Source organism: Anopheles merus, unplaced genomic scaffold, assembly GCF_017562075.2.
Source record: "Anopheles merus strain MAF unplaced genomic scaffold, AmerM5.1 LNR4001062, whole genome shotgun sequence".
Lineage (NCBI taxonomy): Eukaryota > Metazoa > Arthropoda > Insecta > Diptera > Culicidae > Anopheles > Anopheles merus.
In genome coordinates, this window is record NW_024428642.1 from 6695 (window position 1) to 21137 (window position 14443).

General features: G+C 36.6%; 1 protein-coding gene and 1 long non-coding RNA gene across 2 annotated transcripts; both read right to left on the bottom strand.

Moving 5' to 3' along the window:
- Positions 1 to 365: 365 nt before the first annotated feature.
- LOC121603324 lies at positions 366 to 2471 on the bottom strand. Its single transcript, XR_006006650.1, has 3 exons — positions 2351 to 2471; positions 757 to 948; positions 366 to 413 (listed from the first exon to the last, which is right to left on the bottom strand). It is a non-coding gene; the product is annotated as an uncharacterized LOC121603324 (long non-coding RNA).
- Positions 2472 to 7226: 4755 nt separating this feature from the next.
- LOC121603323 (cyclin-dependent kinase inhibitor 1C-like) lies at positions 7227 to 8237 on the bottom strand. The gene is made up of 2 exons (XM_041931997.1): positions 7637 to 8237; positions 7227 to 7561 (listed from the first exon to the last, which is right to left on the bottom strand). Exons 1-2 carry the CDS (start codon positions 7714 to 7716, stop codon positions 7438 to 7440), a joined length of 204 nt encoding a protein of 67 aa, XP_041787931.1. The 5' UTR covers positions 7717 to 8237; the 3' UTR covers positions 7227 to 7437.
- Positions 8238 to 14443: the final 6206 nt, after the last annotated feature.

Below are 14443 nucleotides of genomic sequence, written 5' to 3' on the forward strand. Positions count from 1 at the left end.
AAACCAAAATGAACTTTAAACGACTGTTAAAATGTGTTCATTTATTCGCGATGCCGGCTCGGGTTTGTAAAATTTACCTAGAAATCTCGGAAGCATGTTTAGGCTGACATGACCTCGTAGGTTGTTATGCCAAGAATAAGAATAATAACAAGCTCAAGATCTTTGTATTTTTGGAGATTTATGAATTTCTTGAGATTCATGAATCTCTGGAGATTTGTGAATCATATGAGATATTCATGAATCTTTTGAGAGTCATGAATTTTTTGAGACTTATAAATCTTCACCAATCTGAATCAGATTTACCTAGCAAATACTAGTCCAGGAAGCGTTGCTTGTTCAGGTGACAGATATGTCCTACTAGATATTTTCTTCTAAATTAAAATCATTTCATTTTGCAGTAGACCCGGAAAAGCCTGTAAGAAGAAACATTCATCAATATACCGTACACTAGTACAAATCTTCTCCTTTTGGTAAAAACCTTATATTAAACGATTCTTCATATCAAAACTCTCATTTACCTGATCGATTAGCAAAAATAAAGAAATGCTGAATGACAACCGATCGTGATCTTGATGATACCATGCAAGAGTACCAGATGACACCAATCAAGTGTATTAGAACCACAAATGTGTTCCCCATTATGAGAAAATTTACTCGTTAACAAAAATACTTATGCTAGGGAGTATTCGTTATGAAGGGCTCCTCCGTTGTAATTGCAAAATATTCAAATTAATGGTTAAACAATCTTTGACATACCTGATATTATGCCATCCATCTGTTTTAGAACTGCTTCCAGTAATTCGTTTGCCTCCAATTCACTTGATAAGGTATTCTTTATATCCGTCGAAGATGCCATTGTAAGAATCGTGTGAACGGACCACTAGGCTATTTCATGTGTCTGAATACGTATAAGTCACTTCAATTCACTTGTTCAATCTACGCTCGTGCCTAGACATTCGAACAATATTAGAAAAGGCGCGTGAAGCAATCGTCAAATATCATACATCTCTTAATTAAATTTTTCAATTAATAATTAAAGTCAACTTTTGGCGACTAAATATATTCCTTAGAATATATTTGCAGTACTATATAAACATTTTGATATCACAACAGATTGTAAAACTTTACGACTGAAACTTCACCAAAAAATATCAGAAAACCACGAGATGAGATTATTTTCAAAATAAGGATTACACTGTACCTCAAATTAATACGTTATGTTTCTGTGTTGCTTGCAAACTATATACAGGCGGTCCCCGAGATACACGGTACCTCTTATACGCGGATTCGGATATACGCGGTTTTCTAAATTTGACAATTTATTGAGCAAAATGTACTGATTTGACACATCAATTGTAAAATGCCTAATAATTTCCCTTTTGATCAAATGTTAAAAACCATTTCAAATGATTTAAAACTGCTAAATTCAATCAGAATTATATCAAATAATTAAATGAGTGGCTAAAACCGCCCCCTACTTGCAAAACTACATGAAAATTAGTGATGATTAAGCTGGAAATCACGAGATTCGACTTACGCGGAAATTCGAGATACGCGGTGTTTTGCGGCCGTTTTCGATTCCCATAAACCGTGCATCTCGGGGACCGCCTGAATTCAGTTGAAACGCTAGTTTTATCCAAGATGAACGTGTACATAAAGCCTTAAAATTATACAACATCAAGGAAACTTTAAAAAACAGATAACAAGTTCACGAAATTCACTACATTATCTACAGATAAAGTATAGCTAAATTTGGCCATACGGGCAGCTAGGCCCGTGAATTTTAAATGTCTTATTATAAATAATCTATAGATTATGATAATACACAATTTGATATTTTTATGCACCATGGCTCACATAAATGCAAGAGTTTTTGCATTATTACACATAAAAAAACAGATTTGCTTTTACAGAAGTAATGTACATTTGTCACCGCTGTTACACATAAGCCACCAATAATAATAGCACCATTAAATACCTACAAACACTTTCTCACTCTCAGACACAGCCACACGTACACACATAAACTTGACTTAAATGTGTGATTGATACGAGTATTCTATGAATCACTTTCGTTTTTAATGCGATGACTTAAATTTATACTCCAGCTACAATTGATTTCCAGGAAATTGCACGCATCTTTACGAGGTATGAATGTCGGTTAACATAAAACGCTATGCGCTTTTATGTAGTTAAGCTATGCGCGTTGGACGCGTTGCAACTGACCTTGTTAATTTAATGCATAGTTCACTATGTTTATTGACACATTTAATTGTGGGTTATCTATACTCTGGTTAATGGTTAATGCAACTAACTAGCTTACAATAAGTCACTTAAACAACTCACTTACGTTATGGTAAAACACAGGTATTACACATCGTTCCAAACATAACTTGCTTTTACAAAAAGAACGATGTTTGCACTTTCGAGAAATGCTATTTTGACGTCGAATCAAATAATTGCACCGTGTGTTGGTGCCGTCCATCACATTAGACAATGTGACAGCTAAATCTGAATGCCTTTTTACACGGTGTAATGCTATCTGCTCGATTTTTTTTTTTCGAGGAATGAACTCTCTGGTCGAAAAAAAAGGCGTGTTATTGCAAACAAAAAACAACCGGGTTTTGTATCCCTAAATTGAGATGAAAATAATTATAAAATTTAAGAGGTATTTGTGTAAAACTGTTTGTTTGCACTGCATAAGCAAACTTAGAGCAATTTCGTTAGGATTTCGTTGCGTCGACGTGACACCACCGACAAACCGACGTGACACTGGCGTTACAAAAGTGTCCCACACGAAAGTACTGTCATTTACCAGTGAGGCGATTGCTTCTGTCAAAGTAAGCTCTGTTCACTGCTGCTTCGATGTAAACAACTTTTCTAAATACAAATTGCGAAGGAAGTGTGAGGCAAGATTTTGTGAGAATTATTGGACAAAACACCCAGGAAAATCATTTTATAAGTTTCCAAATCAATGCAAAAGATGTGAGAAGTACATAAAACAATACGCATTGGAATTTGCGAAGAAAAACAAAAAGGGGATTTAGCAGTTTCTTCTCTGTGTCAGTGTAGTAAGCGAATCATTATAGAGATGGCGCTAGTGTTTAACGTATTTTCATTTGAAATAAGGAGACAACATTTGAAGCTCATTTTGTTCGAAGTGTCACGTCGGTTTGTCGGTGGTGACACTTCCAACAAAATAAGCTTCAAAAGTTGTCCACATATTTCACATGAATGTACGTTAACCGTCATGTGTACGACCGCCTACCCGGATAAGTTTCGCATCTTTATTCCAAAATAACTTTGGATTGTTTTTGTCGTATAGACTTCAAATTTTAAAATTGCTTCAGAAAAGATGTTTTCTAATCATGTACAAAACAAAATAAAAAAATATCAAAAATGTTTGAATATTTTTTTAAAATTATTTAAGTTATATGCCCTTCACAAGTACAACCGCCTACCCGGATAAGCCATACATTTTGTATAGAATAATGATGTTTTTCGTGGTTAAAAGCATATATCTTTTGAATTACAGTCTGTTCCCGAGTTACACGGTTCTCGACTTACGCGGATTCGGAGATACAGGCGGTCCCCCTTACACGAGATACACGGTACCTCTTACACGCGGATTCGTAGATACGCGGTTTTCTAAATTTGATAGTTCTTTAAGCAAATTGTACTGATTTGACACATCAATTGTAAATTGCCAATAATTTCCCTTTTGATTGAATGTTAAAAACTATTTCAAAAGGTTTAAAACTGTTATATTCAGTCAGAATCATATCAAATAATTCATAAAGTAACTAAAACCACCCCCTACTTGCAAAATTACACGAAAATTAGTGATATTTTAGCTGGAAATCACGAGATTCGACTTACGCGGAAATTCGAGATACGCGGTATTTTGCGGCCGTTTTCGGTCCCCATTAACCGTGTATCTCGGGGACCGCCTGTACGCGGTTTTCTAAATTTGACAGGTTAAATGTCAAATCAGTACAATTTGCTTCAAGTTCGGTAAAAATTGCATTTTTTCCAACAAATTGAAACCGCTTAAAAGCCACAAATATTAGAATTTTCTGCACGAATTTTATCAAATAAATGATAAAGTTTATAAAAATACTAAATTAAATAAAAAACTACGGGTAATCAATAGTATTTTAGTCAAAAAACGTGACATTCGACTTACGCGGATATTCGAGTTACGCGGATTCGTCGGGAACGCAGAAACCGCGTAACTCGGGAACAGACTGTACTTGTTAGATTTGAATGATAATAGTCGTATAGGATCATAATAATGTTTTATAACATATAATGTTATATTCTAATTAGATTCTAATTCTTATAATTCAATATTCTATAAAGAAATGAGTGCAAAATACTGAACAAAACTCTCATTCACTCCATAACAACTTCCCAATATAAGCAATGTTCAATTTAACTGTCAAAATTTTCCCATGGCTTTCTGTCAATTTACTTTAAACTCATCGACCTCTTTGTTCTCTTTCAAAGACCTTGTTCTGAACAACAATAAAAACTTTCAAATTTTTCTGTATATGTTATTAGTTGTGCGTGATTTATAGTATATAATGTATTAGTTATACAGTATACACTAAGAAATCCGCACCTTTTTATTCTGTACGCTCGATAACCTGCACCTCGATAATCCGCACTTTTAACAATCAAATTCATGAGGTGAACAGTGTTCGGTAAAAAGTATTGAACTATGATTGAAGATTCATGAGGTGAACTATGATGATAAAAATCTGTCTATTTTTTAAATTATAAGCTTTTATTGAACATCATGAAAATGTATGTAATGTAACAATTAACTCATGAACCTCGACAAAAATAAGAAGTTTTAAAAAATACGTCAAAACGTCATTCGGGCATCGCATTTTGTCCACAAGTAGGAATTTAGAAACCCCTGTTATGTTTAAGTCAGCATATTCATATCGTAATACTATTAACTATATTGCTACTTGTAAAACTAATTTCATTTTGAATTTTGCATTGATTTCGTTGTGAAATATGGTGTATATTTTAAATATTTAACCATGTTGTTATTTCTGTTTTTACAAGATGAGAATTTCAGATTGAGCATTTAGCCACTGTTTAAAACGTAACGATCTTCATCTGTTTATTAACACATATAATACTTAGTTGCACAGGCAACGGTTATTAAATGTAAAAAAAAACAATTTGAATGTTCTTGAAACGTAAACGAGGTAGATAGTACTTAAATTCCTAAGTTTTTCCATCAAATCGACTGCACTTGGAAAGTCATCAACCACATAGGTCTGTTGCATCTCGACCAGACTGCTTTGGTGTGATTGTCAAGGCAGTCGTTGCTTGGAAACAGAAACGAGAGAGTTGTGAGAAATCAATGCGGCTAGTGAGCGAGCGCGAGAAACACCAGCGTGATAGAATAAAGAAACCGGTCTAATATACGCACATTTTCATTCGTTATTTTGCTGTGAGTCAGTTCAGTTCGCTTCGGAAATTCCGCCGGACAAACGATCAGGTACGAATATAACAGCCATACTTTGGCTTTGTTAAAGTATAGCAAGTGTTGTTTTTATGTGTTAGTGGTGTTCAACGCTGAGCCACAATGTTCAAACGATGTAATTTGCATCGAATTGTGTATTTACAACTGTACGGTAGCGCAATTATTCAAAGCAGCGCGATAGTAAAGGAGAAAAGTTGAAAGAGAAAGTGGTTTCCAAACGTGGTTTCGTGGTGAAAGTGTTGTAAGATATAAACAAACGGAGTTTAATCAATCAATATGCAATCGCACGTGAATAGTTGTCATAGAAGAAATCAAAGTGCAGTTCAGTCTCGAGTGCATTGTATTTTCAAAAACAAAGAGAGGTCGCAGAACTCTCTAAGCACCACACACATACCACAATACATTATAGATGATTACTTCGCCGGCCAAAGGGCGCAGCATTCGCAGATCTGATGAAATCGGAGAGTAGAAAGTGTGTAGCATCTTTCACTCCAACTTGCACGAATTGTGCAATTGAGAATAGGATAACAACACAAACACAGAGATAGTCTTCCCATGTTCTCCATTCTCTGAGTTTGTTATATTCTCTTTGTGAGAGCCACTTGAAAGCATCCATAGCTAACGCACGAGTTACTATTTATGAAACGGTTTAAAACCCGCTGAATTTGCAGACCGCCTAGTCAGCTGACGGGCACAAGATAAAACAAGGTCAACAGTTTGTTTTTAGTTATGGGACGAAGAACAACGACGTATTCTAATATTAAAATAATGTTTCGTAATAGTATTGATGAAACCATTTTGAGGTTTTTATCGATTTAGTATGAATCTGATACACAGTACGCGTCAGAATTTTCCATAAAATATACAAATACGTTAATTCTATCAATATTGCTACTGTAGCTTGCACATTTGGCGACTTATAACTACCTGTTGAGTTTAATTTGACAAAAAAGGTGATTCATACGCCCAAATGCATGCCGAGAGTGGCCACTATAAATCTTTCTGAATTGTCTTTGTTGTCTGGCATATTGTGCAATGGTGTAATTGTTTCGTTCGCTACTGCTCGGTGTCAGCGAATGCTTTATTCCACATGGCCATGCTTGGAATTTGAGTTTGACTTAACCAATTGGGGCTGCCAGCGCCGCCGCTTGACAGCTCGTATGCGTGAAACTTGGTATAGAAAAAATAGACATAATTTTTTTTATATGAACTTTCACGCAAACTCTAAACTTTTCCAGATGTCGCCACTGCGGCGCTAGCAGTCCCAATTGTGGAATCAGTTAATTGGCACAACAACAATGAATGTGGACTAGTGGTGGGAGCTCGGAATCGGACCTACCCGATTCCGATTCTTTATTCGGAATCAATTCCGGAGCCGATTCCGGAGTCGATTCCGGAGCCGATTCCGGAGCCGATTCCGGAGCCGATTTCGGAACCGATTCCGGAGCCGATTCCGGAGCCGATTCCGGTGTTGACTCCGGAGCAAAATCAGTCCGGAATCTCCATGAGATGGATCATTTAAAAGTAAATTTGGATTTTTGCGGTTGATTCCGGAATCAATTCTGGAGTCGATTCCGGAGTCGATTTCGGAAACTAATTCCGGACCTACTATCCGGAATCGATTCCAGAAAACTGCGGAGCTACCCGGAATCGATTCCGACAAAAACTTCATTTTTCCCATCACTAATGTGGACGTACACTCTTAAAAATGTTTGCCGAATCTCGGTTAATTTTTGCCGAGATCTGCACAACTGAGATCTCGGCAAAGATCTCGGTTAAATTTCTGTTGCCGACATCTCGGTTAATGTCATTTTGTTTTGACGTTTACGTTTAACCGAGATATTCGGTTAGAACAAATCGAGATTTCGGCAAAATATAAAAACATTTTATTTTTATTTTAGTGATTTTATTTGCGTATCAAATGGGTTTTTTTATGTGATGGAAAGCGTTGGGACAGGCGCCGATTCAACCGCCGGATGGGGCACAGCGTTTGGATGTGGTACCGGTACAGGAAAATGAGCCGGACAAGGAGCGGGCACTGGTACAGGCACGGTTCTGTAAAGCGGGCAGAGTGAAACAAGTCTGAGTAAACCCTTTTTAAATTTCATGTGATCGAGTGTTGATACTTACCTCGTGTAGGTGACCGGAAATGAATCCTGGAGGTCTGAACGATCTGGCAAAGGTTGAAGCAACCGGATTAGCTTCCACATCTGATCCTTAAATAGGGACTGCTCCGAGCGACGCTCTGAAGAGCACCGGTTGCGTGCGCTGATGGAGTTTCCTAGCCCCAACCCCGCTTCATACCTGTGCTCGATCGCACGCTACTGATTCTCTTTTTTTTCACGCTGAGAGACTCTTTTTCACTTTTTTTTTACATTTTTTATTTTACATCAATTTCTTCACACTCACTCCGAAAGGTTTTCGTTTCATTAGCACGAAATTAACAGAATGGCGAATGACAGATAGAATACCGAGCCTCGGCTAATCCAAGTAGTAAAGCTGAATTCTCGGTTATTTTGACGGATTATCTCGGTGACAGCAGTGTTAACGTATGTGCTCGGCATGTTGTGTTGCCGAGTTTCGGTTCAAATTTTTATTTAACTGATATTTCAGTTTTAAATGGTACTGATTTTCGGCTACTGGGTTTTTTTCAACTGACATATCAGCAAGAATCGAAAGAGCCGACGGATTTCGGCAGTTTTTTTAACCGAGGTCGTGAAATATTTTTAAGTGTGTATATGCCATTATCCCTTCGCATGTGTGTGGTGTGTGTGTGTGTGTGTGTGTGTGTGTGTGTGGTGTGTGTGTGTTTGTGTGTGTTGTGGTGTGTTTGTGTGTGTGTGTGTGTGTGTGTGTGTGTGTGTGTGTTGTGTGTGTGTTGTGTTTGTGTGTGTGTTTGTGTGTGTGTGTGTGTGTGTGTGTGTGTGTGTTATGTGTGTGTGTTTGTGTGTGTGTGTGTGTGTGTGTGTGTGTGTGTGTGTGTGTTGTTGTGTGTGTGTGTGTGTGTGGTGTGTTGTGTGTGTGTGTGTGTGTGTGTGTGTGTGTGTGTGTGTGTGTGTGTGTGTGTGTGTGTGTGTGTGTGTGTGTGTGTGTGTGTGTGTGTGTGTGTGTGTGTGTGTGTGTGTGTGTGGGTGGTGGTGGGTGGGGGTATATGTGTGTATTTGTATATTAAAACAAATTAGTTGAGGCAACTCAATTATGTCTACAGTTGGTTTGACTATCAGAAGCTTTAATATATACGGCGATTTTTTATTTATTAACTTTCATTTCATGTTCGCAGACTCCTTATACAATAGGGTAAATGTACCAGTATAGGGCAGGTTAGTACAGCAGTTTCACTTAAACAGCTCGTACACTCACAATGTTTATTATTTTTCTTGAATGTGACATTATTATGGACGATAAACTATCGTATTCTGTTGTGATATTTTATATTTGACATTTCATATGCATTTTCTACCGATATTCATGAAAATGCAAACACTGTTTTTGTTCCTATTTTCGGCAGTTTGGTCCTATTTTCGGCAGGCTGTGCTCCTATTTTCGGCAACGCGAATACGGATCGATAAATATTTTAATTAATGCCAATAGGTAGACAAAAATGTTTGAAACAATTTTACACGCTCACTTTCCTAAAATTAGTGTTGAAAAGCACTTAAATCATCAATTTTATGTTGCCCATTTTGGGCATTTTGCTGGCAATTGTTACAGTCTCTTTGATGTGAGTTACAAACAAAGTAGGCGTTGAAGAAAAGAGACAGTCTGACGGCTATAGAGTACTGCTCCGACTGGCTCACAAATTATTATTTTTCTATCAAGTTATTGGATTATTTATAGTGAAATTGGTGATATTTGATACAAGAAATGTCGTGTTATGTGTCGACATACGCAGTGCAGTTTTCTGATAAAGTTTCAAATGAATATTCAACGAAATCAAAAGAGTGTTATTGTTTCAAATTTCTACAGGAGCCAACAGCATTGATCTGTCAAAAATCAACATTTACGGTGTACCTATTTTCGGCAGTATTTAAAGTGAATAATTACTTGTTTTTCGTGATTTTAAAATTCTAAAAGGGCTAGAAAATATTCTACAACCATAGAATCTTTCGTAAAAACCACACTTTCAATGCGTTAGTGCTATGGTTCTCTTAATAATGAAACCTGCCGAACTATTGGCTGACAGCAAATCTGCCGAAAAAATGTGAACTCTGCACATTTTGTTTGATATTTTGAAAAATACGCAAGGAAATGATGTGATACCACCGACAAACCGACGTGACACTTCGAACAAAATGAGCTTCAAAAGTTGTCTCCTTATTTCAAATGAAAATACGTTAAACACTAGCACCATCTCTATAATGATTCGCTTACTACACTGACACAGAGGAGAAACTGCTAAATCCCCTTTTGGTTTTTCTTCGCAAATTCCAATGCGTGTTGTTTTATGTACTTCTCACATCTTTTGCATTGATTTGGAAACTTATAAAATGATTTTCCTGGGTGTTTTGTCCAATAATTCTCACAAAATCTTGCCTCACACTTCCTTCGCAATTTGTATTTAGAAAAGTTGTTTACATCGAAGCAGCAGTGAACAGAGCTTACTTTGACAGAAGCAATCGCCTCACTGGTAAATGACAGTACTTTCGTGTGGGACACTTTTGTAACGCCAGTGTCACGTCGGTTTGTTGGTGGTGATACTTCGTATATGAATAACAAATAAGTATATCTCTATTACAAAAATATGTGTTGAAAAATTTTTAGACGCGTTTTTGCGTAATTACACGTTTTTAGTTACACTGCCGAAGACAGGTACACTGCCGAATACTGGTACAGTTACCCTACCTTATAAAACTTCAAATAAGACTTTAAATTATTGTAAACTGTTTTTTTTATTGTTTACTGATTTAATGCTGTATTGAAACTCTTTACCAACTGCTCTTGAAACTCGAGCTCGTATATAATGTACCAGGGACTTAATCAACTGAATAACCATTTAAAAATTAGTCTAATACATCTATTGTGTAAAGACCGGTCTTATGACTTGCGTACTTCTGACACGGAAGAAGAAGAAAAAGTAATTATAATTGATAACAAAAATAACTAAGCTCAAGTGTGTGCCTAACACAGCTAAGTTTGTATTACTATGTTTGCTTCATTGTACAGATTTTTCATTCAAATCAATTCCATCTGACAAACATCCGCCGGTTAAACTGTTCGAACATGTTTAAAAATAAATAACATTCTGTGCTCAACCATACCCCGTCGAAGAAGATCTCACTGCTATATTCATACATAATTACATCATTTTTCTCCATTTTTTTCCATTTTTGGTTTTTCTCATTACACTGTATGAACTTCCGTTAGCTGTAGGAACGGTCTTTACAATCGTTTTGCGTTATTAAATTCAATAATCCAAAACCGAAGTTATTCCGTCTTTAATAGGTTTAAAAGGTTTTTATAACCGAAGTCCGGCGAAGTCCTACTCTGTTTGTAAGCTTATTCATTTATTATTGATTGATTCAGATTAAAATGTTTAGCTTCCTCAACATTCGTTGTTGAGATCTGCCTTAGTAACTAATGTTCAAAGCTCTAAGTTAATTGTTAGGTTCACCTATCAATAGGCAGGTTATATGTATGGGTGGTTCGATCCAACAGGGTTGAACCCATCATATACATGTTTCGTTTTTTCACGCGCTTTACAGGGTTTTCCGAGTCACTTTATAAAGCGAACGTTATCATTGTCCATCGCTTGTATGATGTGTTTCAACTGCTATCACTAATTGTATTTCATTAACAATAAATTACATATATTTTCAATGCGCGGTGCCGTCTTCTAGGCCTTGAACCTCTTTCGGTTAGAAGACGCAATGCACAGTGCTCTTTCATCGCTGGATTGCTAAATGGCTCTATCGACTCATCGCCTTTGTTGCATCGAGTCGATATCTATGCACCATCCCGAACACTTAGGTCTAGAGAAACTCTACGGCTCGCTCAACCCCGTTCCAGTGCTGGTCGGTCTGACCCTATGTTCCGCATGTCGGCTGTCTTCAACACTGTCTCGGATTGCTTCGACTTCGACATCTCAACTCAGTGCTTCAAGGAACGTCTCCGGCTTTTGCCGTGGCCGCAGTGAATTGCGATGTAAATCTTATTTTTGCTATGTATTTTTTTTCTCAATTGAACTGTTACATCTTAATTAGGCCATAGGTTGAAGATTAAAAAAAAAAACATAATTAATAGGACAATCCTGTAATCAGGGTATACACTATTTTTTCCCCGTAGTACAGTTGTAAACTCTTACTACTTAATAATATGTCCGCCATGAATTCAAGCTAGGTCCGTTCTAGTCTCGTGATTCTCAATTATGTCTCGAATAGGCGGGCATGTCCGCGTTAGACGTTACGCCAAATAAAAGAAGAAATATAGCTACAGTTTAGAACGTTCGTTTCGACCATTGCAAGGCGTACTTGGTCAGTTTCAAAGAGAATAGCGAGGGTTTCAGAGAAAATTTTCAATGTCAACCATGTCAAGCATTTTCACAGCTTGCGAGATGCTTTCCATTGCTGTCTATTGTTGTCTTTGCATCACATTCATTTTTCAAGTCCTCCTCATAACACGTCACAAGCTGATGTGAGTTTGGGGGGTTTACGATACATTTTTTCGAAGGCGATCGATGTTCCGAAGTTTCTTAAAAGTACTATCACAAACAGAAAATAGGAAACGTTTTTAAAATACATCTTTGTTTGCATAAAAATGCTGAAATCGCTAAAAGTGGAACGTACTTATTAATTGGATAGAACTCGAATAATGAATACTGTTCCACTAAGGGCTTTATATGTATTGAAAATCATATGAAAGAACTGAAAATGTAACGATAATCAAATACAATCTGTGACAGCTATGGAAAAAACAACTTGTAGCTATAATACTGTTCACATTGTATTGTAAACGATGTTTTGATATTACATGCAATGTAGAAGATCCATTCCTTTTTTTCTTCAATATCTTTAAAATAGATGTAATAAAATAGATAGTTCCAATTACTTAGCTTCGATGATTTTTTTAACACATCATACTACCAAAACCATATCACGAAATCTAAAAAAACCGGTATGCAACTTCACACAAGACACATTTCAATGGTCTGAAACATATCTAGACCACAACTGTTATCTGTAACTTATCATTACGTTACGCTTGTACCTTTTTATGCTAAATAAGCTAGATTAAATTTTGTGACATTTATGAATGTCGTGAGGCACGTGAACTAACGTAAATGGTATCTATGTATATCAATCCAATTGAATTCAAATCATAATCGGATAGTTAGCGTCCTTCACAGTTTTTATCACACGACCTATTATCAAAGATTTTTGAGGAAATCTTTAGCATACAGTATTTTCCCGAGTTATGTGAATACTAGGTTCCGGAAATATTCGCGTAACTCTAGTTTTCACGTATGTCGAATATCGCTTTTTACGCGACAAAATATAGTTGATCAATAGTCATTTTTGGGCCGGTCTGGTGGTGCAGTCCTCAACTCGTGCTTAACTTAGCAACATGCCCGTCATGGGTTCAAGCCCCGAATAGACCGTGCCCCTATACGTAGGACTTGACTATCCTGCTATCGTAACAATAAGTCACTGAAAGCCGAGCCCACTTTCCTAGTGAATACAGGCAGGTTGTGTGCCAAAGAAGACGAATAGTTATTTTTGGTTTCAGTTGATACTGTTATGCAATTAATTTCTTATTGTATACAAGAAATTTTGGATATTTCTTTTTTTAGCTGTATCAAACTTTTAGCATTTATTTTGCATTTGGAAATTGTTGGAGATAACTGCACGGAAACGACATATAAACTATCAACATATAAAAATTGGCGTATCTCAAATTCACGCAACTCGAGTGTCTCGTATCTCTGGGAATACTGTACTTCAAATAAAGCGCCCGCCTATAGGTAGAGGACTATGATTCATGATACTATTTACGGAAATCGCCTCTAATACTTCATCAGCCACTTAAAGCAAACCTACAAAGAAATGTTGGTGTTTGCAGTTGCGATACAAACTAAATCACTCGTGTAAAGATAAAGAACACGGTTGCCCAGTACAAACTGTAGCATTTAACGAAACGAAAAGAAAAGAATCAAAAGGCACAGGGTAAACATAATGGCTAGATCAGCGGTTTATAACCGGAAATGCACTCTACATGGGGGGAAAAGCTGGGTTTGATTTTGTTCAGTAGTGATTTAATTGTGTATTAACTTGTTATCTTTTTTTGTATTTTATCTATAGGCGAACTATTTCTGCATAATGCCTGCTGTGCAAATAGTGACAATGGGCTAGGTGAGTACAGTGTTTATGTAATTTTAATTATTTAAAAAATACAGGCGGTCCCCGAGATACACCGGTACCTCTTATACGCGGATTCGGAGATACGCGGTTTTCTAAATTTGACAATTCTTTGAGCAAAATGTAATATCCAAATTCGAGTTACGCGGTAATTTGCGGCCGTTTTCGGTCCCCATTAACCGTGTATCTCGGGGACCGCCTGTATATATATTTTTTAATGCTTAATATTCTATGTGATCTTGTAGTTAACGCAAATCTTTAGTATTCTATTTGCTATTCCAATCATTTTTCCATGTTTGTCTAAGTTTAAACATTCTGAAAACATAAATTCGTAACAAACTACAAGCTGCAGCACATACACATTTATAGATCCCGCCAAAATGAAAACGACTAAACGAATGATTTTAAAGTGTCTAAGACAGTCAAAAAGTGCATTCGATTCGATGGTTATAATTTTGTTGCATTCGCTGGAATAGAATGAACACATTCTATACACATTGTAATTGTCGACATAGTATTTTACATGTTTCGTCACTTGTGAAGCATTACTATTTTGGGTGGAATTTCATTGCATAGAATTTCAGGA

Bases quoted from the DNA above. Each gene is read 5' to 3' on its own strand.
- LOC121603323 (XM_041931997.1), bottom strand. From the start codon at position 7,716: ATGTGGAAGCTAATCCGGTTGCTTCAACCTTTGCCAGATCGTTCAGAC. The intron at 7,562-7,636 runs GTAAGTATCAAC...CCCGCTTTACAG, and splicing joins TTTCCGGTCACCTACACGAG to AACCGTGCCTGTACCAGTGC.